At 54.4% G+C, this 27,962-nt stretch overlaps 1 protein-coding gene across 2 annotated transcripts; it reads right to left on the bottom strand.

Annotated features, from left to right (window-relative positions):
- Nucleotides 1-431: 431 nt before the first annotated feature.
- On the bottom strand, nucleotides 432-27,962 carry RBPMS2 (RNA binding protein, mRNA processing factor 2). Of its 2 annotated transcripts, none has more exons than XM_081507340.1 (8): nucleotides 27,843-27,962; nucleotides 11,523-11,600; nucleotides 10,912-10,950; nucleotides 9,968-10,030; nucleotides 9,504-9,654; nucleotides 8,876-9,024; nucleotides 1,861-1,930; nucleotides 432-1,592 (listed from the first exon to the last, which is right to left on the bottom strand). In XM_081507340.1, the coding sequence occupies exons 1-7, from the start codon at nucleotides 27,942-27,944 to the stop codon at nucleotides 1,868-1,870; spliced, it is 645 nt and encodes a 214-aa protein (XP_081363466.1). In that variant the 5' UTR covers nucleotides 27,945-27,962; the 3' UTR covers nucleotides 432-1,592; nucleotides 1,861-1,867. The 2 variants fall into 2 exon arrangements, with proteins under 2 accessions (XP_081363466.1, XP_081363468.1); XM_081507342.1 differs by lacking the exon at nucleotides 27,843-27,962 and adding an exon at nucleotides 27,127-27,507.

Raw genomic sequence — 27,962 nt, 5'->3', positions numbered from 1 at the left:
TCCCGGGTTCTCTGCTTCTCTAGCACAGGGACATGACACACACTGAAAACACTCCCACAGGAGCCCAACCCCTGAAACCACAGTCCTCCTCTACGGAAGGGCTGAAAAGGCCACGGGGTTAGGCCAGCCAGAAGACACCATCGGAAACAACGAAGGTCCCATCTGGGTGCTTAACCTGGGTGCAGGGAATCTCTGCCCCCATTCTCAGACCAGAAAGCAAAGAATGAATTTAAACACAGGCTGGGCTGACAGATAGGCCCCTGCTGCATGACCCCTGGCAGGCCACTTCCTCGGCAGACTCAAGTCACACACAAGAGGGCAGGAAGGAGAGGCCATGTGAACTGAGGCCCCGGTGCCTGCCCAGCACCTGTCCTCTGGCTGCGCCCAGCGATGGCCCTCTACAACCCAAGGAAGCACAGGTCGGAGAGCAGTTACTTTGGATGATTTCTTTTATTTTGCGTTTCATATATTATCCAGTTTCACATTCTCACAGGATCAGCAATTACAACAGCCACCTCGTCTCCCAAGTCTGAAAACGGCAAGACGGCCACAGCCGCGGCCAAAGGCGAAGCACTGATGTGCTCATGAAACAAAAAAATTGCACAATTTTTCCTTCATTTTTCTTAAACTAATGGCTGACGCTAAGGCTCACTGCTGGAGAACGGAAACCCTTTTCTTCTTCATGCCTCAAACGAAAACGTTAAACTTATCTGACAAGGCGGACAAGGTCTCTTCAATAATTAATTGCACACACACACGAAAAAATCCTTTATGTTGCATAAATATTTTGTTACACGGGGTACAAAAATACTTTCACTTTTTTGGTTGGTTTCAAAGTTTGGAAAGAATGAGGAGCCATGGCAGGGGTAGGGTGCACCGGGGAGAGGTAAGCGAAACGGGCAGAGAAAGGATTTTCTTAACAGTTATCGGCCCATCTGAGGAGGAGGAAACAGAGGACCCTGACTTGAAATGACCAGGACAATGCTCTGTCTTGGCTGCGTGGTCGTTCCTGTTCAGCCTGGAAGTGAGTGGGGTGGTAGTGGTGGTAGTGGGGTGCCAGCCGCCGGGCGGAACTGGCTGTGGGGCTTGGTCCTCACTGAAGCCGGGTGGGTGCAGGGCAGGGGTGTGGGGAGAGGGACCTGGAATGATGAGCTGTTAGTGGCCAGGCCTTGTTGCCATGGTGACACAATGTGAGAACAAACTGTACACTCACATATACACAAGTTTAAGTGTCTTAATTCATGCCAGAAAACATGCAAAATTAAACGCCTCGTGTCTTTGAGGTGGGGCTATGCAAGCAGATTTGGACTGGAGGTCAGGCCTTGCTCAGTCCCCAAAGAGGCCTCCCCGCTGGGCCTGGGGGTCCCAGCGAGAAGGCCCCTGAATCCGGCTGTAAGGCCTTGGAGTGGGGCTATGGGGTAGGTCAGGGCTGAAGAGGAAGAGAAGAAGGAAAATAGTCCACTGAGTCAGGCTTAAAATTCACAGTCTTTGGAGGGCAGCAGCAGCAGCTCTGCAGGGCCATCTGGGGGCAGGGGGCGCTAAGGGCGGCTTCCTCCCCCGTGGGTCGGGGCCTCGAGCTGTGGTGACAAGACCTGGAGGGAGGGGGGAGAGAGGGGGCTGTGAGCAGAGGTGGGAGACTGGAGCAGGACCCAGGCCCGTCCCCTTGCAAGGAAGCTGCCAGGTGGAGGGTAGGGACTGGCAGGGTTGGGGGAGTGGGGAGAACCAGCCCGAGCGCCCCCACTGCGAGCTCAGGTCGGGTGAGCACCAGCGAGCCCCCAGGACTCGAGCAGAGGAGCCGTGGCCCTGCAGGAGGCCGGGCTCTGGGAGGCTCTCTGTCCTGGTCTCAGAGCCAGCACTTACTGAAGAACTAACAGAACTGCCGATATTTCCATCCTGGCTGGGTGGTATCAGAGGAAGGGTACCAGCGCACCTGTAAGAAAAGCCAAGGTTAGGAGCTAGCTGAGCAGTCCCTTCGCTCAATGGGGGAGCCCAAGAAACATGGCCTTCTGTGCCCCTGTCCAAGTCCTGGTGCTGTCTCTGATGGCGGAGTCAGGCCAGTTACTCACCGCTGGGTGTCACTTTCCTCATCCCAAAAATGGGAGAGTCCCTTTTGATCTGCCTCTTCTACAGGATGGAGGTTCAAATGAGAGGACGCTACAAAGGTGTTCGCGCTCCTCCACTGAGTCTGGCAGTAGCGGGAGGAGTCCTGGCAGCCGGTGGGGAGTTGGGGGCACGTGGGCCCCAGTCTGCCCCTCCTCCTTAACCAGGAGAGTGTGGGACTCCTAACATCAAGGAAGGGACCTAACACATTTTCGTTCAACTTCTTTGAGTTTCAGTGTCCTCACAGCTCCAGAACAGACATGATTAAGTCACAGGGTGTGACTGAACTTGAGTAAACTCCGGGAAACAGTGGAGGACAGGGAAGCCTGGTGTGTTGCACTCCATGCGGTTGCAAAGAGTCGGATGCCACTGAGCGACTGAACAACAACAAAATCACAGGGTGTCCACAAGGATCAGATAAGACAGAATATAAAAACTCGTTAGAAACCAAAGTCCGTGTGGTCTCCAAGGGGTAAGACTCCCAGATGTTGGTCCTGGCCTTGTAGGAGTCAAGAAAGTCACAGTCATGAACCAGCCTGTGCTTCCACACCCATCCACCATCCGTCCTGTCCCCTCCATTATTACTGTTGATTAGCAGTTCAGTTGTGTCCAACTCTTGTGACCCCATGGACTACAGCCCACCAGGCCCCTCTGTCTATGGGATTTCCCAGGCAAGAATACTGGAGTGGGTTGCCATTTCCTTCCCTAGGGGATCTTCTGCATCCAGAGATTGAACCCACATATCCTGTACCGGCAGGCGAGTTCTTTACCACTGCGCCACCAGGGAAGCCCATTCCCCTCCATTACAAGACTCCTAACTCTACGGATTTGTAACCTACCAGCTGAGCCTGCCCGGAGAAGGCAATGGCACCCCACTCCAGTACTCTTGCCTGGAAAATCCCATGGACGGAGGAGCCTGGTGGGCTACAGTCCATGGGGTCGCTAAGAGTCGGACACGACTGAGCGACTTCACTTTCACTTTTCCCTTTCATGCACTGGAGAAGGAAATGGCAACCCACTCCAGTATTCTTGCCTGGAGAATCCCAGGGACAGGGGAGCCTGGTGGGCTGCCGTCTATAGGGTCGCACAGAGTTGGACACGACTGAAGCGACTTAGCAGCAGCAGCAGCAGCAGCTGAGCCTGCCAGGAGGGGCCTGGCAGCGACCTCAATCCTGCACTTGCCAGAAGGCCCCACAGAGCAGTGGCCCCGAAGCAGGATTCCCAGAGACAGGCCAGGAAACGACAGGTACTCCCTTCTCCAAGGGCCGGGAGTCTGGATTGTGAGCTGTGCTGGGGGCCGAGCCAAGACTGCGAGGAGGCTGCCTGCCCCAGTCACAGACAGCACGTTTGCCCCTGGCTGCCTGGGAGGGTGGGGGCAGGGAATCACAGGGCCCCGAGTCAGGGGTGGGGGGAGGAGAGCTCAGAGATGGGAGCCAGGCTTCTCTTAGGAAAGAGAGGGATGGCTCAGGAGAGCCCTTGATGAGGAAACTGGGCAGCAGCTGGGCACAGAGACAACCCTTATGAAACTGGACAGTCGGACCCGGCACCCACTTGGCTGCCGGGAGTCCCTGCCGCCATGAGCAGAGAAGACATCAAGCAACGCCAGGCTACCTGGCAGCTGAGAACTTGCTCCTGTGCCCCCTCAGAATTCCAGGTGCTGTTCTGTACAGCTTAGGACCACCCTGTGCTCAGCAGGAAGTCGGCGCCAGTTCTTCTGAGATGCCAGGACACTCGGCACATGGCACAACTGGGTCCCGGGCCACCTGCCCAAGGCCAGAAGGACACTCTGGGCTCCGAGGATGGGGCACTGCTGTTGCCAGCACACGGCTGACCCCGACCTGCCAGGACCACCTGGATTAGGACCCATATCACATGGACAGGGTCAAGAGCCTCATGGAGGCATCCAGCCTCAGAGGCCACCTTATTTTCTCTCGTGTCTTTTAAACATCTGGAAGCACTTCCCTCCCCTCCTGGCTGACAGCTGAGTGGGAGGAAGCCTCTCCTCCCCTTTGCTGAGCCGTGAGCTGCCCTCCCAGCTGGAAGCCCAGCTGGACACCAGAGCTCATTCCCCAAGAGAGGGACGATGAGGAAACCAGCACCGCTGCCACGGGACGAGCCTGCAGCCAGTCCAGCTCAGGGAAGTCCTAGTGGGCCCAGACCACCGCCCTTCACCCAGCCTCCGGGTGGAGCAAGGAAGCGCAAGGCAGGCTGGGTGCCCTGCAGGGCTGGAGCAGGGAGAGCGTCAGATGAGAGTGGGAGGGACCCTGGAGGCCTCCAACCCAGCCTCCTCCCCCAGCGGCTGCTGAGGGGCCCCTGCAGCAAGCCTGCCTCATCCGGCCCATCCCTCTTCACTAGGTGCTGTGCCCCGCACTCCAGAGCCTGAGACAGCCGCCGCCTCCTTGGGGAGGAAGTAGAGGAAAGCCCTCATTTCTGAGCTTGGGATGGTCGTGCCACTGAAGTGGACAGAATGTCCTTGAAGCGCTGTGCTTGCACTTTCCTCAGATGCCCGGGAGAGGCTGGTGGTCCAGGTCTCTCAGGAAGCACAGTCCCTTCCGGCCCCAGCTCAGGCTCAGGGGTCACGGCCAGCTCAGCAGGGAGCGAGCAGCCGGTCCCCTCTCAGGGCCTCCAGTCATTCACAGGGTGGGCTTGGGAGTCCTAAGTGGCCATCCCACAGGGACAGGCCATAGGCATCCAGAATGCCTACAGCTCCAAGAGGAGCAGCAACCAAACAAAGGAACTGGGGGCGCACACTCAGTCCCCCCCAAACCTGGGACTGATGGAGAAGATACACCAAAAGGTAGGCGAATGGATGAATCCACGTGAGGAGAAATAGGAACAGCCAACAGATACAGGGGCCTCTCTCATCACAAAGTCAATTTTGGGACTTCCCTAGTGGTCCAGTGGCTAAGACTCCAAGCTCCCACTGCAGGGGGCATGGGTTCGATCTGTGGTTGGGGAGTTAAGATCTCACATGCCATGTGGTGCCGCCAAATTCAACAGTACCCAGTCTTACTTAACCTAGACTGGCAAGTCTACTCTTTGACCTTGTGATAGTTCTAAGAAATTTATATTAAGGAAAACAAGTAGGACAGGTGCCCAGAGAGGTGTGAACAAGGGCGTCCATGGCAGCATAGCCTATCAGGGCAAAAAAAAAAAAAAGTGTAAACAGCCTCAGCCTCAGTTGCCTGCCATCTACAGGGAGCTCGACACCCTTACACGACGGCAGGACAGCCAGATAGATCTACACTTACTGACATGGAAGCATGTCCCAATACTTTAGTTCTAAAAATGATTAAAGATGTAATTTGTGTGAAAAGTTCATACCATGGATTTATTTACACTTCTGTGTCCAACCACCTACCAAGTCTAAGGACTAAAGGTGCTGATATTTTGGGGAGCAGCAAAGGGTAAAGGGGAAAAGCCCTATCTATTTCTTCTCATGAATGCAGACCTCTAACAGCTTAATGCTTAGGCACTTGGCACATGCCACATGCTGTTCTTAGAGGTTTTCACACACTGAGTTCATTTAATCCCCAGAAAAGCCCTGTAAAGTTGATTCTATTATCATCTCCATTATACAGATAAGAAAACAGAGGCAGTGGGGGTTGTGTAACTCATCAGTAAGTGGCTGAGCCAGTATAAGGGGGTTGGGGAGAAGGCCACAGTGAAAGATCCATATCCTCAGGTTGAAATGGAAAAAGAAGTCCAGGTTGGAGGACCCTGGGGTGCATGGGGACATGCAGAACCCTTCTTCTAGGCCAACATCTTCATGTGCCTGACGCTAGCGTGCGCCTGCCACCCATACCCTCTGAGAGGAGATGTTTCTATCAAGATGATCAGAAGGTCCAACAAGACAGCCTCATTCATGCCAATATAGATTCAGGCCTGAACCATCTATCTCATCCCCTTTCTTCCTGCAGGTCTTATCCTCACAACTACATGAGGACCCCGTTCAGTTTCGCTCAGGCTGAGCTACTGGCAAAGGGCATGAGATCAGGATGTACATGTTGGGGTACAGAATGGAAGGACCTGTGTTCATCCCCTTTTGTCTATTGTCTGCTGCCACCTCTCCAAGTCACCTCCTTACCCCCAGGGACAGAAAAACGCAGGCTACTGATCCTCTGAGCTCAGAATAACCTCCTTAGTGTCCACTTCCTTCATGTAGGCATTTGCAACCTCCACCTCTGGGGCAGCCTGTTGGGGGCAGGGAGGGGGCTCTTGGAAGTTAAAGAGAAAGTGCTACTACTTAGAAAATGCTTTTAGGACTTCCCTGGCAGTCCAGTGGTTAAGAATCAGCCTTCCAATGCAGGGGACATGGGTTCGATCCCTGACTGGGGAACTAAGATCTGACATGCTGTAGGGCAACTAAGCCTGCAAGCCACAAACCATGGAGCCAGCCTATGGGCTCTGGAGACCCCGTGTACCGCAACGTAGACTTGATGCAGCCACGAAGGGAGGAAGGGAGAGAGGAAGGAAGGAAGAAAATGCCTTCAGGCCTTTTACTGCATTTGGTCCTAACAGTGTGTTTTACTGTCAAGGACACAGCTGTCCAGAGAACTCAGGTAGCGGGGCCTGAACTAGTCACCACCTGATCCAATCGCTTATTATCAGGCTGCCTCCTGAAAAAAGCCACCATCCTTTGAGGTGGCCTTCATCCCATTCCCAGGGAGGCCAAGGTGACAGGAGCTTAGGCACAAAGAGTCCTCTAGCCTCAGAGGTGACCTGGGGGGAATTAGGTAATAATGGTATTAAATGTGTGCTTAGTTCCTCAGTCATGTCCAGCTCTTTGTCACCCCGTGGACTGTGGCCTGCCAGGTTCCTGTTTATGGAATTCTCTAGGCAAGAATACTGGAGTGGGTAGCCATTTCCTTCTCCAGAGGATCTTCCTGACCCAGGGATCGAACCAAGGTCTCCTGCATTGCAGGCAGATTCTTTACCGCCTGAGCCACCAGGAATGTTAAATAATAACCATCAGCACTCCCTCTATGCTTATAGGCTACCAACCATCCTATAAAGGAGCTACGACTATCATCATTTCACAAAGAAATGAAGACACAGAGAGGTCAAGAAAATTGCACAAGGTCACAAAGGTGTTGAAAGAGAGACAGGCCTTAGACGGAGGCAGCCACAGGGTATGGGGAGGGAGGGAGGGGGCTGGAAAGGCAGACAAGAGGCAGGCACGCAGTCCTGCTGTACAAAAGCTTAGCAACGGGGAGCAGCACACGACTCCCAGCCAGCTGGGGGCACCACCCTGAAAAGGGCAGCGATGTTGGTCCTGAATAATCTGACATCCTGACTGTCCTGGCTCCCAGACTCTGCCTCATGTGGTCATGGCCTAGCATCTCAGAGCAGACTGGGGCAGAAGCTCTCCACCCAATTTGGTCCTGCCCTCTCGTTTTACAGATGAGGACCACATGGAGGCCCAGAGGTGAAGTCACCTGCCGAAGATCAGGTGGCCAACTAGTGGCAAAGCTGGGACCAGAGGTCTCGTGGGGCCCCTGCAGTTAACCTCCCCCACCCCACTGCTTGCTGGGGAGCACCATCCACCTTCTGCACTCCGCCAGGTCAGAGAGGACTGTCTTCACTCAACGGCTCTGTGCCCACCACAGCACTGGTCTGCAGTCAATCCCCAAAGAGTGCCCAGGAGAGGAAGAGCCTTGCCACTTTTCTGCCTAGATCAATTTTCCAGTGTCTGTGGTACACAGCTGGGGAGACTGCCAAGTGCAACCACGTGTCTGCCCTTGTTCAACCCAAGCAGCCGTACCCTCTTTGTGAGGGTAGCAGCCAGGGAATCTGAGCCCTCCACCTTGGGGCTAGGTGAATCCTTCAAAGGCCTGGGATGGGACACACACTAGGCCCTCCCATGAGCAGACCCCCAAATCCTCCCATCTCAGCTTCCGGTTTCTGCAAACCCTCCGTCTTGGCTTCTCATATCCTTGAACTGCTCATCTCCTTCCACTGCGCCGGTCAAGCGACCTGTGTTCCCCACCTCTCAACAGCCAAGCTGCTCTTCCTGAGCCTCAGCTAGCTCACTTCGCTGATGAGAAGCCCAGGTGCGCTCGCCACTCACCCCAGCCCTCCTGTCCTGCCTGGCGGTGCCCTGTGACTGCAGCACCAAGGCATGGCTGAGAGCTGACCACCTGGCGTGGTACCCGGCGTGGTACTGGGCAAGCATAGAGCCCTTCCAGCCCAGCTGTTCCCCCCACCCCCAGAAGCACTGGCTGCATCTTCCGCCCCGCCTAGAGAGTGTTCAGGCTTGGTGAACACAAGGGCAAACAACTGATGGGCACCTCGGAGGTTCCAGGTGCAATTCTAGCCCTTCACATGTCTTAACATTTAATTTTCATAACAACCTGAGGCAGATAATACTATTCCTAATTTTCCAGATGAGTAAGAAAAAAACAAAAAATCCAGACAAATCTTTCAGAGCTTTCTGGAGTTCATGAAGACAGGAGAAGGCAGAGGCAAGCGGTCTTGGCCCAGTGACCACACTCCATCACCATGGGCACAACGGGTACAGCCTTCCCGCAGGCATCTGGTGGACCCACGGCGGTGCTCTCACACTCTGTGTTAGCAGCGTAGCCTGAATGTGGCCTCACAGCTTATCCTCTCCTCCCCCTGTCACATCCCAAACCCCAAAGGTACTGTCAAGCAAGAAGCAGTGCTATGGCAGTTCTGGGGAGCTGGGCAGTCCATGGCCAGGTAGGAATGGAGCCTGGCCAGCTCAGAGCCTTCCTTCTTCTCCCCCATCCTGCTTGTCCTGTGATGGGCTTACCTGAGCATGCAGGGCGGCGGCAGCTGCGGTGGCGGCTGGGTAGGTGAACGCAGTATGTGAGATGGCTGGGGTCAGCTCCGTAGTGTACAGAGGGTAGGGGGCCCAGGCCTCTGGGGATGCAGGGATCAGAGCGGCCCCCATCAGGTCATCTGCAGCGGAGACAAGAGCCCCCGTCATCAGAATGCTGGCTCCCCCTCGCACCACGCTATTCCGAGCAGAGAAGGGTACCCAACACTATCGTTGAACATGAGGTCCCTTTCTCAGCTCCCCTGAAGGACCCCAAGACTCTGGGAAAGAAACCATAGTAACTTAGCCAGGCTTGGCAAGCATCCTGTCTGCTTCAAGAAGCCCTCAGACGGGCTCGTCTCAACCAAGAGGATCAGAGCGGGCTGCGAGGAAGCTGGGCAGAACCGACAGCTCAGGAGCTCAGGCTAAAGTGCAGCAAAGGCTGTGGGGGTGGAAGGAAGCCTGGAACCCACGGGCATGGGTAACGGTGGGTGCAAGAAGCTCCTGGAAAAGGGGGCGAGCATCCACTCCCTCAGGGGTGCCTTCTGCATGCAACTTCATCCACAAGGGCCCCCAGCTCTGCCAGGTAGAAGGCAGCAGACGGCCACTGAATGCCACTCACAGGGGTCCCGTGCGATGAAGTGTGCTCCAAGGGCAGGGTGAGCATTGGTGGGATTTGGTGTAGCCATTAGCTTGTTCTTGGCCATCTTGGTGTTGGCTTTGGCAAACTCTAGCCTCAGGGTCTGCGGGTTCTCAGGATCAAAGCGAATACCCTGTGAGGAGAGGAGGAAGGGAGAGGCTTTACTCTGTGGGACCCAGACTGTCCACTGCAGACCCCGTGATCTATCCTGAAAGACTCAGCCACACAGAGGCCAAGACAGAGGACACGCTGGTTGGGCCTTGTGAGGAGTGGCATTTGGCACAGATGGTAAAGCCAGAGATTCTGCCCCAGGACGGCTGGGGAAGGTACATCTGCGGGCCCTTTCCTTAGGTGTAGAGTGGAGGAAGGTTTTCAGAAGACACGACAGAAACCCCGCTGTCTAGAAGTCTGTGGATTGGAGAAAGGCCTGTTCTCCATCTACTCACGTTCAATGCGTTCTTGGCTGCTTCTGCTCCTGCCCGGCTGTCAAAGATCACAAAACCAACAGGCTAGTAGGAAAAAAGAGAGAATACCCTTGCATCTCTCCCAACACTCCATCTCCCCCTCAAGCATACAAAACATATATATATATATATATATAAAATTCTTGTGCATATCCTCCTGATGTTCAATAGGAAGAACCGTGAAAGGTTCTTGGGCACCAAAACTCTCCCACCCAGGTACCACTTTCTGGGAAATGATGCCAATAGAGCATTATCCCACTGCGTGAAACATCACCCACTCTTTTGCTGTTGTTGTTTAACGCATGCAGGTAATTAAGTGCTAGTGTTTTGCCCAGCAAGGAAGGGAACACTGATGTATCAAGGGCATGGGAAGGAGCCAGGTTCAATCAAGGGGCAATAGGTTCAAAACTTCTCTAACTTCATTTTGCCAAGGTTCAGTCCAGACCCCAAACGGCCCCTAAAGACTCTGGGCCCCTGGGACTTCCCTGGTAGTGGAGTGGTTAAGACTTTGTGCTTCTAAGGCAAGGGATGTGAGTTCAATCCCCTATCGGGGAACTAAGATCCCATAGGCAGCAGAGCAAAAAAAATAAATAAAAAAAAAAAGACTCTGGGCCCCAGAACTCCTGGCACTAGGAGCCAGGGCATAGCCACCACCTCCATGGTCCTCAGCCTCCAGCCCCACTATAGTTTCTCAAGGGCCAGAGAGTGGGGATCAGGAGCTGACCGGTAAGGAGAGGGAACCTGTCTACTTTTTCATCCTTTTACAAAGGAGGCTACTTTTTCATCAGCCCAGGACAGGACCAGGATGACAGGGGGCAGGTCTCAGCTGCTAGATGTTTCAAGACTGAGGACAAGAGAACTATCTTAGGTCCAAGCTCAGCAGTCGGTCGGGGCTGGCAGGAAGAAAAATCTTGGAGGGAAATTACCTGTCTTGATGTGAGCTTGATCAGGGACCCTTCATACCCCTGCAGAGAGAGGTGATCATTAACAGGGAAGGTCAGACGCCTCTGTTGTGCTACCCCAGCCACTGCGCAGCCCCAACTTTCCGCAGCTCACCCTCTTCTCCCCCGCAAAGGCGATCCACCCAGATCTCCACCCCCCGCTGAGTGCCCTCAGCCCCAGAGTCCCACATCACACGGCCTAGCACATGGGGTGGGCATCACGCGGCAGCATGCATCCTTTCATGCAGGAATTCCCCTTTGCTCCATTAGCCTGTCATCTGGAAGCTCAGACCTCCCCTTTTTAAGTTTTCTTATCCGCAAATGGAAAATGCCATGCTGAATCTCAAAGATTCCTTATACGGCAAAGTCTACTGAGGTTCTACTGTCTCCACTTTACAGATGAGAAAACAGAGGCTCAGAGGGGCTCAGCAATTGACAAAAAGCCACATGTGAGTCAGCTGAACAGGGGCAGAGAGCCAGGTCTGTGATTACAGTTTCTAATAGTTCTCCTGCCGCCCAACTCGGGTCTGGACTCATTCCTGATGCTTCTCCTCCATCCGAGGCTCGGCCCATGGGGTGGCTGGGTCCAGACTCACCTTGAACGGCCTAAAGAGCAGGTAGAGTTCTCTGGGTTTAATATCCACAGGGAGCCCACTGACGAACAGTGTCCGGACCTGGGGAAGAGACCACGGTGGTGAGGACCAGGCTTACAGGAGAACAAGGATGATGCCTCCTCCTTCAGGAAACGAACTGGAATCCTTCCAGGGTTGAAGGGAGAATTCAGGATTTCCTGAGCCTCCTTTAGAGGCTGAGGCAAACGAGCACCCAGAGTTTGACAGCATTTAACTTTTCAGAACCCTTTCTGGGCCCTCCCCTCTCGCTGGATTCATCCTGCAGGGGTCACAACAAGCACGAGCCAAGTGCCTCTGTGCAGACTGTCCACTGCCGGACAGCCCCAAGGTGAGCCCTGTTTATCAAGAGCACAGACCAAGGAACCCTCTGAGGCTTGAAGAAACCTACGGTCTCTGACCTCCAAGAAAAGCACAGGTAGAAACATACATATTTTTCAGAATATGCCATAGGCTCCTGGGGGAGAGAGGCTCTGTCTGGTTTGATGGGGAGGCAAAGAAGTAAACTCTATGCCCTGGAGTGATTTCATCAGAGGGCCCAGCACTTTCATATCCATCTCTTCCTGCTTTCTAAGCCAGATGTAGGCTCCTCAGTGGCCAGGAATGTGTTGTGTTCTTGCTTCTCTGACCAGCTCTCTGTAGGGTGCTGGTACTAAATGTTTACTGAATAAGGAACTTAGGGAAGGAGCCAGAGATGGAACAATGATGCTGGGCTTTGAAGAATGAGTACGATCTTGCCAGCTTCTAGTGAGACAGAGGATGCTGTAAGTTTCAAGACTTGCCCTCAATAAAGTTACAAGTTGTTGGTGAAGCTGGGTCTCGATACCAGGTGCCCATCTCATGACCCAGGTTTGGCAAACCTGACCTCCTGAACGGTGGGTGAAGTCCAGGAGAGGACTGGCAGGAAAACTTTCTTAATTCACCTCTGCTGGTTAAATGCAGCCAGCAAGACCAGATCAGCCAATAATCATTACAAGGGAGAGAGGCTTTTCCAGAGTGTAGATCCATTAAAAACATCTTAAAACTGTGCTTTCCTGAGTAATGAAAAATCCAAAAGAGCAAAGCTTCCCAATACACTTGACTCCTGTTTTGTTTTTGGCTGCATGGCTTTTGGGACCTTAGTTCCCTGACCAGGGATCGAACCCTTGCCCTCAGTAGTGAAATCTCAGAGTTCTAACCGTTGAACTGCCAGGGAATTCCCTCAACTCCTGCTGCAAGTTGCATCTCATTCCACGAAGCCAAAAGTAAGTCTTCAACTCATCACTGACAACCAAGAACAAGTTCACATGCCTGATGGCTCAGATGGTAAAGAATCTGCCTGCAATGCAGGAGACCAGAGTTTGACCCCTGGGTCAGGAAGATCCTCTGAAGAAGGAAATGGCAACCCGCTCCAATATTCTTGCCTGGGAAATCCCATGGACAGAGGAGCCTGTCGGGCTACAGTCCCTGGGGTTGCAAAGAGTAGGACACAACTGAGTGACTAACACTTTCACATGTCTCAACCTACCCGTCACGTGGTTTATTCTTGAAAGCCCTTAGCGTGCCACATCCCCTTCCAGAGGCACCAAAGAACTTCTGTGCTCTGATGACAGCCCGCGAGATGAACCCAGGCAATAGCCTTTCTGGAGACAATGGCTTAAACCAGGAGCCCAGAGCAGTCAGGCAAAGTTACACCCAACACACACACTCTCTCTCTCCAATGACACACATGTCAACAACAGAGACAGGAACGGCAGAGGAAACCAGCCCCACCACTGCTCGTGACCCCACCCCCACCCCCACAGGAATAGCTCCAAGCCCACAGCTCACAGAACAGGTTAAGGACAGCTTCTTCTCTCACATGAGTTTCCGCCAAGAAGCAAACCCAGCAGAATCCCCTGCCAGTTAGGACACCCCTGGCCCCTTCAGTGATGCCTTCCCTCGCCACACACACTTCTGCTCCTGGGCTGGGGGTGAGGCCTCCCTATGTCTCACAGCCCTTGGCCACTGTGTCCCTGCACACACAGCTTCTGAGCACCGCCCTGTTCCAGAAACATCTGGGAGAGACCAGACAGCCCAGGCTCCAGGAGGGTTCGATCGAGCTCCTGGCCTCTAGAGGGCAGTTGTCCTCGACACCCATCTGCCCTGTGATGAAAGGCCTCTCATTTGCATGTAAACCCCCAAACAGAAGTGTCTCTCTCAGGTCATGCAGCTTGTTTTTTTAAAGGTAGAAGGACTCAAAACCCAGGTCTCCCTCCCAACTGCTCACCCAGGCTGGTAGAGACGATGCTTGCTTTGGGGTGCCAGACTGCAAAGCCCAGCCTACCCTAGAGAATGGACTGAAAGTGTACAAACCAGTCAGGGCCCTGTTCCCTCCTCCAGGATGATGGAACGTACTTTGGGTCAAAGACACAGAACCAGAGCTGCCTCGCAGCAGAAACCTCTGCCTCAGTTCTCCCCCGGGGCCACCCATCTCACCCCGGCTAATTTTAAATCCTTCCTCCAATGGCTCCTTTCTGGCCAGACTTCCCCAGGGGCCCCCTAAAATAGAAAGTTCTCAGCACAAAGTTTCCTGCTTGAGGAAGCAGACGGGAGTGAGTACGGGGGATCTTTCCCTCATTCCCAGCTCAGACCCTGGTTTCCAGCCTTCTCTGGGCTACATGACTCTTTTCTTCTGCTTCTCATCTTTTAGGTTCTAGAGGCTACAATACAGGCCCCATCCTGTCCTGGGCCATCATCTCTTAGGAAGCAAGCTGAGGTCAAAGCCACCATGGGTTAGGTGGTGGGCTCCCATCTGCCAGTTCACAGACCCTTTGCTGGGAGGCTAACCTGAATGCTCTCCTTGGTTCTTACTTGACCCTGGACACCCCAGCAAATAATGTGCCCTCTGTCTGTCCCCTTTTGCAGACATGGAAACTGAGGCCCCAGAAAGGACTCATGAAAGCTTGGTGCAGAGCTGGGTAAGACCCAGGAAACCCTGATTCAGCCATCCATGCCATTCATCTGGTTGTGGGGACAGAGGGAGCCGCGGCTGGGCAGCCTCGTCAGCTCCAAGGATGGGTCAGGTGCTCTCATGCATCGTTCCAGTAGCCAGGCCCTTTCCTGGGTGCTTGTTTAGGATGAAGGCAAAGTTTCAGTGACAGGAAGCAAGAGCTTAGCAGGCTGGCCAGTCACATGTCGAGATGACAGTTTCCAGAGCCCACCTACCCGCTGTGCTGCTTCAACTGCATCAGGGCCTGCCCCAGCCCACTGACCCTAGGTCCCCAACAAACATCCACATAGACCCGCTGCTTGGCAGCTGCTCATGCTACCCCACAGCCTGCCCCTTCCTCATTCCTTAACTAAAGGGCATCCACCCTTCAGGTCCCTCTATTTCCTCACCCCACTTTCCTTCAAGTCTTACGAAGGCCCTTAAAGACCCCCTGGTCTTTTACTGGTCCTACCAGTCTGCGCTCACCTGGACTCCAAAACCCACTGGCAGGAGAAAAGTCTCAAAACTTTTCTATCCTCCAACGTGTCTAGAGCCATGCTCAACACCTGAGACCTCCCCCATCTCTACATCCCTCGGTCCCTCCAAAGAAGGGACTCAGAGCCACAGACGAATGTGGCCGAGCGTAGCAGAGTGATGCCATAAATGGGAAAGGTTTTAGTTAGCGAGATCAGGGTTTGCATCCCAGCTTTATGCTTGGCTTGGCGAAGCTGCTTCATCTCTCCGAATCCGTTTCCTTATCTGTGCAACATAGGTATCATCTACCTTCCAGGATGACGAGCACACTTTACTCTATGCCCAGCATACAGGAGAGGCTGAACAACATGCTTGTTCACTTAGGGCTCCTGTAATCTCGGCATTTACCTGCACAAAAACCTCACCTATCAGGTACTACAGGCCATTTAGTTATAAGCCTAAGGAGGCTGGGGGGACTTCCCTGGTAGCTCAGTGATAAAGGAATCCGCCTACCAATGCAGGAGATGCAGGTACGATCCCTAGGTCTAGAAGATCCCCTGGAGAAGGAAATGGCAACTCACTCCAGTATTCTTGCCTGGAGAATCCCACGGACAGGGGAGCCTGGCAAGCTACAGTCCATAGGGTCACAAAAGAGAAGGAAAAGACTTAGCAACTCAACAACAGTGAGGCTGGATCAGGCCCAGATCAGACTGGGGCTAGGAATGTACGGGAAACGACCTTAGGCAGTTGCTGGATTCTTTAGTGTTCCTCTTCCCCAGGGAGCTCATGTCCAGGGTGGAAGGCACTGCGGAGATCAGCTAGTTCAACAACTTCATTTTATAGATGATGAAACTGAGGCTCCGAATAGGAAGCTGACAAGGTAATCTAATGGCACAGTCAGGTTCTTTAGGTCTGGCAGGGACAGACATATGCAGTTACTTCTGCAAGGTCTGGTCAACAGTCCTGTGTCTCAGGCCAGCATTGGCAACCATTGCTCCATGCCAATTACTAGTGCCAGCCTCACAACAATAGGACACAACATTCAGTAAAGAGTCAAGCACAGACAGGGAGTCAGGGACCAACTGCCACTGATACAAGATGGAAAGATTAACCAAAGAACCCACGGCCTATTCCACAAGGCTTCCCAGGTGGCTCAGATGATACAAGAATCCGCCTGCAATGTGGGAGACCTGGGTTCAATTGGGAAGATCCCCTGGAGGAGGGCGCGGCAACCTACTCCAGTATTCTTGCCTGGAGAATCCCATGGACAGAGGAGTCTGGTGGGCTACTGTCCATGGGGTAGCAAAGAGTCTGATATGACTGAGTGGCCAACACACTTTCAACACAAAAATGTTTTAGGGTAACTGGAGGAAGTGTAAGGGGTGGCTCACACAATCCCAGCTGCTGGAAAGCACCAGCCTTGTTTACCTGGGCCCTTCTTCCAAACACTCACTCTCTCTAAAAGCATTCACACAAGCCAAGAGAATACCTCTCTTGCCACGAAACATGGAAAGCAACCACGGTCCTGTTGAAATGGTCATTTTCATGGCAAGTACCAGCAGATCATGCTGGACCACAGCCTCATCCTTGGCACAATTAGAAGGCAAATTTGGAACTGGGTGGAGAAGGTAGTGATTGGGGAGAGGTAGAGAAAAGATAGGGAATCCTTCGCAATACCCTAGTGGCCCAGTGGTTAGGACTCAGCGCCTTCACTGCTGTGCGCCGCGATTAGATCCCTGGTAAGGGAACTAAAGATCCCACAACCTTCGTGGCTCAGCCAAAAAAAGAACAGAGGAGGAATCTTTAGAGGCCAGTGAAAGAAGACACATGTTGAGGAACCTGCTGGAAGCATAAAGTTCAACACGGACAAGAAATTTGGCCAGAGAGGTGTCCCCACACAGGACCATCACAGACACGGTGTCTGGCCTTCAGGATGGTCAGAAGCAGACTCACTGGAGGCCCCAGCCAGCACCAGGCCTGCCTAAGGCAACAGGCTGACCTTCAGCACAACGGTGTCCCCAGCCAGCATGGCACGGGGGCTCCCGAGGCTGCTCATTCAAGCAAGCCCTCCTGCCTATCTTTCCCTCAGGCTGCCAGAAGCCAGGGAGTCCAGCCCACAGGCTATCGCTGGTGGGCAGACTTCCTGGGGTCGGCTAGGTCTTCACTGTGTGGTCCTGGGCCCTTTTCCTCCAGCTAGGGCCAGACCTCGGGTGCATGGAGCTCCCAACGACCTCTGGCCTGCTCCTCTCTCCTCCCATGCTCTGGGGAGGGGCGGAGGAAGGCACAGGAAGTGGTGGCCTCCACCCTCAGGCTTACTTTTTTAAAAATATTTATTTATCATTATCTTGGCTGCATTGGGTCTTAGTTGGCGGTGTGCAGGATCTTCGTTTCCTCATGCGGGATTTTTCTTGTGGGGGGCACAGACTCTCCAGTTGTGGTGCATGGCCTCCAGAGTGCCCGGGCTCAGTAGCTGTGACATGTAGGCTTAGATCCTCTGAAGCCTGTGGGATCTTAGTCCCCCAGTCAGGGAGTGAACCTGCGTCCCCTACATTCCAAGGTGGATTCTTAACCACTTGACCACCAGGGAATTCCCCCTCAGCCTTTTTCGTTTTTTAGACTGTGCTGGGTCTTTGTTACCATGCATGGGCTTTCTCTAGCTGCAGCAAGCAGGGTCTACTCTCCAGCTGCAGTGCACAGGCGTCTCACTGCAATGGCTTCTCCTGTTGTGGAGCACCGGCTCTAGGGTGCACAGGCTTCAGTGGTTGTGGTACATGGACTTAGTTGCTCTGTGGCATGTGCAATCTTCCCGGACCAGGGATCGAACCTGTGTCCCCTGCCCTGGCAGGTGGATTCTTATCCCCTGGACTACCAGGGAGCCCTATCAGACTTATTTTGAGGCACACACAGGGTCCAGACCACATAGGGGGGCCTTGCAGGAGGAAAGCCCCCATGTGGGACAGGACGGGGGCGCAGGGTCCGCGAGGCTACTCCCCGAAGTCCTCCCCAGTGGGGGGGGACCCCACACTCAGTCAGCCCAGCCTGGGGCCTGGCGGCTCCACCTTCATTCGCAGCATAAACACTCAACTTCCCAGGTAAGGGCAGCAGCAGGATATTGTGGCTGAGAGGATGGGCTCTGTATGTGCCTGTTTCTTGTGTTGGGTCTCAGCTGGAGCATGCGGGTTCCTCTCTAGTTTTGGTCTGCGGGCTTAGTTGCCCCCCAGCATGTGGGAGTTTAGTTCCCTGACCAAGGATCAAACGCGTGTCCCCTGCTTTGGAAGGCCGATTCTTAACCACTGGACCACCAGGGAAGTCCCCACCAGCTTTTACAAGAGATGAAAGGGGTAAACACTGCTGTTAAAACAGTCGTTCGTCCTTGGATATTAAACCCCCTTATCCTTTAACTCCAAAAGACAACACAGCCAGCCTCCTTCCAAACCCCAGCCTTGTACTGTCCAAGATAGCACTCTGAACTCCAGGGACCCCCTGTTTGGGGCCCAGATCTTTGTCCACAAAGGATGCTGAGGTAGAAAATACCAGGGCCACCCCCATCCTTCCCCCACCCCCAAATAAATCCCAGTGGTCCACCAGGAACACTACTCACTGGGAGAGAACGTGTCAACTCGTGCCTTCTAGGCAAATCTCTGCCTCACAAGGCTAGGAAACTTGACTCTGGGCAATAGAAACATCACACCAAAGAGATAAAAAACCGTCTTTGAAAACTGATTCCTTGTAGCAATCCTTTAGCAACTCTGATAGTTAGAATCCAGTATGGAAAAGGAACTGTTTCAACTGTCCACTCCATCAAAATATCTTGCTAGCCTTGAACCCTGCCTACTTGCTGCTTAGCACAGGGAGCCCTCCTGGTGTCATCTGGATGGAAAACACCACTTACAGAAGCAGGTGGGGGAGGAGGGAAATCCAAACAGGGGAAAAACAAGCCTCTCGTAGGCCCCTCCCACATCCTTCCCCAACTCCCAGCCCTCTCCAGCAACCGAAATGCAGAATATCTGGGCTGGAAGAAACCTTATTTTTAGCTGAGATCCAGGGAGTTGCTCCAAGTCACCGAGCACGTCAAAAGTACCCCAGTGTCCCTGGGTGCCCAGCTCACAAGTCAAGGCTCTTTGGCAGACCTTGATCTCACACCACCAACCCACTCAGACACCAGTGGGGATCAGCCTTAGGTGTCCAGAACAAGTGACCTTCAGTGTCTGAGCTAAGAGGGCAGAAGGATGACTGGGGGAGCACGGGGGTTCCACTGGAGGATCCATGGTTAGTCTTAAACAGTGAGTTATATCAGGAAATCAAAGGGAACAATGACAGACTGCCAACTCTCAGCGGCTGAGTGGGAGCAGCCTTGTGCAGTGGGGAAGGGGGCTAGGAGTAGAGCAGGGCCCCTCACAGCCTCAGGAAGACCCAAGTCCAAACAGAAACCCAGGACACCTCATTTCAGTGTCTCACTACCGCCCCTACCAGCCAGATCACGGGAGTTTATGAGCTTCAGACTGCATTAGATAAAGCTTGCAGTTTTCCTGCTGCAAACGTCCACTGCCCATCATCACGCCGAGGTCAGCTCTGGCTTCTCCAAGGGGAAAAGAACCATTGAGAACCAAGACACAGGACTCAGGCTCAGCTTCCTGCTCGGCCAACAGAGCTGACAAGGAAACAAAAGAAAAAGTGCCTCAAGCCAGCTATCAAAGAGCCTGATTGAAGTCCCAGCCCTGCGGCCAGGCAAGTGGCTTCAAGGCCTTCACCACTGCCTCAGCAATAGAGAGGGAGAGTGGGCTAGACTCAGGGCCCTTCATGCTCTGACCTTCTAAGAAACCAGGGAAGGGGGAGAACGTGATGGAGTCTCCGAGTGATGCTCGGGCACTGTCCTCCATGGGCTCAGAGCTCGTACGCCTTCCTATTTTGCCCACAAGACGGCAAGGAAAGCAGGGGACAGAGGTTGAGAGGGTGAGAGAGCAGGATGCGGGAAGCCAGGCCCTAGGGGTTTCAGAGGGGTCTCTCTGCTGGGGCAACACTGGAGCTGCCAAATGGAAACCTCAGAGCAGGCACCGTACCCTTGCAGGGATCTCAGGGGCCTGGGCCTTTTCTTCTGTATACATGTGTAAGGGGTGGGGTGGGGCTTGGTTCTGCCTGGGTCCTGTGCTTAGCCTTGGCACTGGTAGGTCGCTCTTACCCCTCCCAGGGGAAATAAGTCCCTCTCAGTGGGGCCACTTGACGAGAGGTGGATGGAATGTGGTGACATGGCCTGCAGACCCAGGACTTATAAGGGCTGAACAAGGACACGGAGAAAAGAGCAAGCAGATACAGCCAGACAGTGGAGCAAACAGATACAAACACACACGCTCTCAGAACCCCAGGGCCTCCCATGTCCGCCAAGGAGCTCTGGGCTGCTCAGCTTCCAGCTAGGACACTGCCCGGCTTCCCTCCAGCAGGCCCCACCTAGGACACCTCCAAAGTCACCACAGTCTGACCTGGTGGGTAGAAGTCCAGGCTTGGGCGCTGTTCCATAGTGCTGTGCCTTCCTCTGTCAATTCCAGCCCCAAATCACACGAATCAGGGCCTGGCTCTAAGGCCCTACTTTGGGCAGCACTTTGTAATTTCCACTTCTTTCACACCTACCATGGGAGTGTGAGCCTGAAGGGCCTCTGATGTAACAGGCAGAGTGATACAGGCCCATTTTACAGATGAGGAAACCAGCTCAGGAATTAGGTGCCTGGCCAGCCAGTGGCTGAGCTGGGGGTGAAGTCCAAGTTGCCTGGGAAGTTGGGGCAGGAGGAACTAAGATGGCCTAAATAAGGCTTTGGACCTTATAGTCCAATCTACTCCTAGCCCCAAGAACGGAAAGCTCCACATCGAGGGAACACACCTGGTCACAGCCACTGCGAGCCCTGTTCTACACCTCATTAGGGAACCCAACCAAGTAGCATGAACTGTGCTATGCAGACTCCATGCTCCCAGGCTGCCTGGAGGCAGGGGCCGGGCCGGCTTTCTATCTGGTTCCAGACAGAGCCATAGGACCATGCTTTCACAGGCAACTCAGAAAGACAGGCTCACAGGACCTCCAGCACCAAGCTTCCGGGCACGGCTCCCTTGCCCTCTGTGCCATCCATCCACCCTGTCCCTCCCACTGCTGTGTGGTCAGCCAATACCTGTCTACTGCCTAACCCTGTAGCTGGCAAAGGTTGCAGGTATCACCACTGCTACACGCCACCCCACAGATTTAAGGAGTTGTCCTAGGGGAATCCTACGCCCTTCCCCTAGCTCCAAAGTCAGTACCTCCAACCCTTAAACAATGTAACATTAATCCAGTGAACACATGGCACCATGCACCTGAACACAGAGCGCTGAGCCCCTCACATCTGTACACCACCTGACTAAGGCAGACGAAGTCTGATGAGTTTCCTAAAGGGATGCTCCTGTTGGGAGAGGGTCTCTGTTCAGGGATGGAAATGCTTCTAGAACCTGTATTTTAGTTTGGAGCTGCCCTGTCTCCAACACAGGATGAACCTCTCCATCCTAAGTCGTGCCTATATATAGCTACAGCTACAGATCAGAACAGGGACCAGTCTGGGTGGAAGTTCTTCGCAGCTGTGATAGCAACAAAAGTTCCCCAAATTGGTTACAGGTCCTATTGGAGGAACTTCTCCAGATGTTTCCCAATTAAAACCCCAAACTCAGAAAAAAAACCAAAAACACTCACTTGGGAAGAGGGAGGGTGGCCAACCACAAAGAGGAGGTAGAGACTCCAGGACACTCATAGCATGGCCTGGTTCAGGTCAGGCCCTGCCCTTTCTCCTTGAGGGTGCTAGGCTTGGTCAGAACTATACAGGTAGCCTTGATGACTTGACAGTCAACGGCCTGTCCTCAGTCGGCTCTAAATGGCTATAAATGACCGATGGGCCAAGGCAGACCCTCCTACTATACCCAGCCCCTGCTATCCTCTGGAGGCACCCAACATGGATGGATCCACCAGCAGACTCTTCAGGAATGGAGGACCCAATGATCCTGCCACCTGTCTAGCCTTGACACACCTCACGAGTAACCTTATTCTTTCCATCCAAGGATGGAATAGGGAAAGAAGCTGAAAGTGGGGAGGCCATGCTGGTTCCTGGGCAGGCAGTAGACAGGGTTCGGCACAGGAAGCTTTGTGGGCTGTCTGCAGTTCCCACCTCACAGCAGCGTGGTTTCTGAAGGATAGGAGATGGGCTCTGCTCCAGGTCCTTACACTGTGCCTGGGGTGTGAGGTCCCCTCTGAGGTAGCCATGGTCATGGGTGGCAGAGAAACTGACAAGTTACCAAATGTTGCTGCTGCCCAAAATCAATGGCTGAGCAGAGGCTGGGGGCCACCAGGTGCAGCCAGAACCCAACATTCTAGTTGAGCTCTCGGTAACCAGAGTTGGGTGGCCTTGGACCAGGAGCTCAGCCCTCAAGGCGGGTAGGAGGACTCCTCTCCTCTACCTCTAGGACTCTCTGGAGAACCAGTGTCATAAATGGGGGGAGAGAAGGCAAGCTGAGTGCTGAAGAATTGATACTTTCGAACTGTGGTGCTGGAGAAGACTCCTGCGAGCCCCTTGTACAGCAAGGAGATCAAACCAGTCAATCTTAAAGGAAATCAACCCTGAATATTCATTGGAAGGACTGATGCTGAAGCTGAAGTGCCAATACTTTGGCCACCTGATGCAAAGAGCCAACTCATTGGAAAAAGACCCTGATGTCGGGAGAGACTGAAGGCAGGAGGAGGAGACAACAGAGGATGAGATGGGTGGATGGCATCACTGACTCAACAGACTTGACTTTGAGCAAACTCTGGGAGATAGTGAAGGCAGGGAAGCCTGGCATGCTGCAGTCCATGGGGTCACAGAGTTGGACACAGCTTAGTGACTAAACAACAACAACAACAACAAACGGGTAGAGAGCGTGAGAGCAGAACAAAACACCCCACGGTTCATATCTTGTCTCCAGTTACAGTACTGGCCAGCCTCCCCTGCCCTGCTCCACCCCAGAAATGGAGATGAGAAATCAGAATATCCAAACATCGAATGATACTTAGAAGCTGGTTCTTACTGGGGCAAACCAGTCAGGCTGGCCTCTTACAGGCAAAGAGGAGATAAGGAGACCCAAGAGAAAGGTAAGAGAAAGGCCTCCCAAATGAAAGGCAGTCACTTTAGAGTTACTTGAAGTAACTTTTTTTTTTTTTTTTAAAGTTAAGATGCCCAAAGCAACAGGGAATCAAGGGGTTGGGAGGTGAAGGCAGTCAGCCCCAGCACAGGCTACAAAGGGGATGTACTGTCTGTAGAGAATTCACCTGATCTGGTTTTTATCACCACACAATAACAATTCTAAACATGATCTGTGATAAAACGCTCCTCCCGCAGGGGCTGACAGCTCCCACCACCCAGTCTCAGGATGCGACCAACTCCAAGAGAACTAGTCTGGAGCCAGCCCAGGGCTTTTACTTGGGACCCTGTCATTACCTAAAGCTCAGCCCTAAAGAGCCTGAAATGCAGATCCTCTCGCCTCTCCACCCTCAAGCCTCATCCAAACCCCCTACATAAAACAGAAGAGCCAGCAGAGTGTGTTAAGAGCAAACTCTGGGTTCAAACCTCAACTTAACCATTTACAAGCTACATGAAAGCTATTTAACCTGTGTCTCAGCTTCCTCATTTATAATGTGGTAATAAAACAAGTATGTCACACTGCTGTTAGGAGAGTGAAATGAGTTAGAATGGTCAAATGCTCAAAACACCACCTGTTATGAAGACTAGATATGGGTTCACAGTACTGCAAATAGTTCAATCTCTCCATTAGGTTATCTGAACAGAGGAGACACATCCCAGCAATCCCCAGGGCAGAGGGGAGTCTGATCTACCAGAACCTGTCTGGATTGACGTGCTTGGGTCCTGTCTCCAGGTAAAAGCCCAGAAGCATAGATGCTTCCCTCCCCTTATCCCCTAGAAAGTCTTCAGACAGAGCACCAAGATGTTCCAGATCCTGGCAAATATTTTTGATGGCAGAGAAAAGAAAGGGGGCAGTGCCCAAATCACACCCTGGACCCTAAAATTCCTTCACTCATTTGAGAGCTAACCTTGACCCATCCTCCCAGAGGCTTGGGACCAAGCTGGTTCTTCAGAGACCCCTAGAGGACACATGATGGACCCTGGGGTACCAGACTTGCAGGAAGCAATTTTGACCCAACTTTAGCGGATGCAAAGGACAAAAATGGGGATGGAGAACACGGAGGGGCCAAGACCCTTAGGTCAAGCTGTAGCTCCCTTAGCCACCATTAACCCTGCCTTTCTATAACTTACCGCTAAGCTGGCTTAAAACTTTTTTAACTTTTAGAAACCTGAACCTCACCCTTACCCCAAGATTTCAAATACCACCCTCCTCATAGGGGGCCCTCAATGAGTAGTTACTGTAACTTAATACTACCTTGTATTATGAAAGTGAAGTCTCCGTTTTCAAAATAGAATATACTTTCAAACCAAATATATCTTTCCCCAGAAACACTGTAACTATCCAGCCATCCCTCAAGAATCACTAAGCCAAGACAATGCTTGGGTCTGGGTCTGGGCAGCATCAGGGGCAAGCCCAACCTGAGCTGGGTTCTTGTGCGGTGGTACATCCTCACCTCCTGGGGCTCAGGCACCAGCCAAGACACACACCTCTAGATTGAAAGGGATACTTGATTTTCTAACATATCTCCTTCCCAAGTGACAGAAAAGTGCCGATTTCCTCCCAAGCCTGCATGATCTCAGGCTGTTCACAATGTGGCCCCCAGCATCACTTCAACATAACAAATTACCCGTAGTCACCCAAACAAGTCATGTGGTTCCACAGTCCATCCCTACTTTTATATGCACTATTCCCTCTTCTTGGAATGCCTCTACCATCCCTCCAGGTCTAACAACCACCCGCTCAGCCACATCTTCCTTGATTTCCTAGGTTTGCTTTAGCTAATCTCCAACAGCCAACTGGGAAGAGCCAGCCTAGGTCAGCCGTGAGAGGAACAACCTCTGCTAAGGTGGATTTCCCCAATGGTGGCTCTTGGGGGTTGCAGAACTGCCTACCTAGGGGGCATCTAAGCTGAAGAGAATGTGTCCAGTTCCTGCTCAAACCACTGATCTAAGATGGAACCCTGGAGGAACAGTTTTTGGCCGGAGAAAAGGGGCCAACTCTCGTGCTTACGTGACCAGAGCAGATGTGGTGCTCCAAGAGATCACTGCAGCCCTTGGTTTTAGACCTCTGTAGTAACAAGAGCCCATGCTCCCTCCCCTCCCCAGCACCAACTGCACTGATTCCCTGAAGCACTACTGGGCTGTAGGCCACCTCTGCCCACAAGGAAAGAAATTCCACTTCTTGACGGTTCTGCCGTCTCTCTTAGAAAAGCTACTTAGAAAAATGTGGCCAGTACCTCAAATGATTTCCCCAAGATTCTAGACTGGCCACATGGTTCACCCTTCCCACTTCAAAGGGGTGGGTCTGGGTCTCAGACAAGGTAAAATCCTTGAAGTCAACCCTCCAGCATAAGTTGTTCTGGGTCCATGTCCAGCTTCACAGGAGATGGACAATTTCAGTAGAGACCACACACACACACACACACACACACACACCCACACAGCAACCCTGTCACCCTCCCCCACCTCTCAGGGGAGACTCTGAACAACCAGGTAAGGTTAGGATTGGGTCTTCAAAGCCAAGGGCCTGTCAGCATCAAAGTCCAAGACAGACAAGGCTTTCAGGGCCCAAAAGAACCCCAGCCCACACCACACTCGTGGACAGATGTCAGACCCTCTGGTGTAGCGCAGGGTTGTATATTCCACCTTTCCTTCCCCCCAGAAAGCGGGATCTAGACCTAGATTCTCAAGATGTCATGCCATTGGTGGACTGGGGCTGGCACCAGGCCTCTGAATTGCTAAGAGTGGGAGCGAGCCCTGTGACCCTCCCTCCACCCCTCCCACAGTGAGAAGCCCAGCCCAGCCCGGCCAGTACCGCCATTCTGCACCAAACCTATAGCACGGCGGCCGGCACCACTGGATGGGAGGCAGGCAGCATCGCCAACCCCCACCAGAGGCTCTGCGGTTTCTCCCCCAGACCAAGGGGAAGGGAGCTCAGGGTGGATAACTGGCCCTTGGTTTCCTGGGCAAGAGCATGCCGGACATGACAGGAAGGGTCTCCTGGCCCTAAAGTGACACAGCAGAGGCCCCTCCAGAAAGAGAAAGAGCAGCGAAGCCTGTCTCCTTTCCACACCAGTTTTGTCTCCGCCGGCCAAGCTTCTGGTCTCCATTCAACGATAGCCTTAAGGCTATATCCACACACCTACCCCTCCACCCCGCATACACACACCCTCCCGGGTTTTGCCACATTCAATTAACCAACCACCCAGCTGCTGGTGATTCTACGAAGCCTTCAGACACCCTCCTCCTAGCACATGGCCGGTGAACATTCCTTGTGGAATCCCACCGGGGCCAGCTTTGGGGTCCTGGCTTGGCTGCCAGGGCAAAATCCGACAGAGAACCGGGGGCCGAGAGTCTTCAGGCATCTCCTTCTCAAACCAGTCAGCTGACATCTTTGCCAAAGCCCAGGCTCTCGGGCCGTGAAGAAAGCCCGTCTATCCCGCCATGAGTACAACTCTAGGGAACCAAGGTGCCGCGCAGCCGGCCCAGGCCTCCAAGGTCACGAGGAGGGGTCAGGGTGGAAAGTGCAAGGGAGTGAGGGTGCCGCCCGCCCGCCGTGCTAATCTCGCTCAGTTTCTCTCAGCCGAGGCGGGAGTCCCGGCCTTGCGGGAGGAGCGTCTCGGAAGAGGACAGCGAGCAGCGCAGAGTGTGGCGAACGAGGGGCGCGCGGGCAGCTGGCGCGGGGCGGACGCGGCGCAGCTCGCCCACCGCGGGACGCACGGACGGCGGCCGGCGCGCTACCCGCCCCTAGCCCGGGAGGGCGGGGAGACAATGCCCGCCCGGCGGGGTAGTCCAGGCCGCACGCCCCCGCCCGCCGGACACGGGCTGCTCCTCCCCGGCCGAAGGGCAGCGGCGGGAAGGCGCCGGGAGCCACTGCCAGACCGCGCGGGGGGCCGCGCGCGCCCCGTCCCCCGCCCCCCTCCGCGTGCACTTCACCGGACCGGTCCCGGGGGCGCAGACCCACCTCCTCCTCCAGGGTGCCGCCGGAGCCCGTGCCCGTGCCGGTGCCGGTGCCCGCGCCGGTGCCGTGCTCGCCGTCCGGCTTCAGGTTGCTCATGGTGCGGGGGGTGGGGTGGGGCGGGGGTGGCGAGGGGAAGGGAGCGCTGAGGGCTAGCGCGGCGCCCGGCCCCGGCGAGGAGGTGGGGAGGGGCTCGGTGAGCAGTGCGCTCCGGGGGTGCAGGGCGGGGTGGCGGTGAGAGGGGCAGCCGCCGCGTCGGGTTGGGGGTCACATCAAGTTTGGCGGGTGCGGGAGGAGGGGAGGGGGTGCGGCGTGGGGAGGCACCGGGAACTGGAGCGGAGCCGGAGCGGCCGCCGCCTCCGCCTTTTCAATGCGACCGGCGAGTGCGCCCGCGGCGGCAGCGGCGGCGGCGGCGGCGGCGGCGGCGGGGCGGGGGGCGGGCGCCGGGGGAGGGGGCGGGCGCCGGGAGGCGGCGGGGGGCGGGGGCCGGGGGCCGGAACCGGCCTCAGCTGGGGCCCGGCCAGCCCCCTCCCCCGCCCTGGCCGCGGTCTCCGAGGGAACGCGCAGCCAATCCCCGCCGCGCGCTGCGGTCTCGCCCCGGCCCGGGCTGCGGCGCGCCAGTCTCCGGCGGGGCTTTTCCCCTCTCTCCCGCGTCCTTTCTCTCCCTCTCCCTTTCCCTTTTCCCTTCTCCACCACGAGTTTTTAAACTTGGATGAACTTACCCAGCGAACTTTCTTAAAGAGACCGCGCGCACCGCGCCGTCCCAGTCCGCCGGAGGTGGGACTGGGTGCCAAGCGCCCCGCGCTCCCTCGTCCCCTCGTCATCTTCACCCCGGCGGCCCC

The sequence above is a fragment of the Giraffa tippelskirchi genome, chromosome 7 (genome assembly GCF_054371585.1).
Source record: "Giraffa tippelskirchi isolate mGirTip1 chromosome 7, T2T-mGirTip1v1.2.pri, whole genome shotgun sequence".
NCBI lineage: Eukaryota > Metazoa > Chordata > Mammalia > Artiodactyla > Giraffidae > Giraffa > Giraffa tippelskirchi.
The sequence above is the reverse complement of the archived record's forward strand: the minus strand, read 5'-3'. Positions and strand labels throughout refer to the sequence as shown.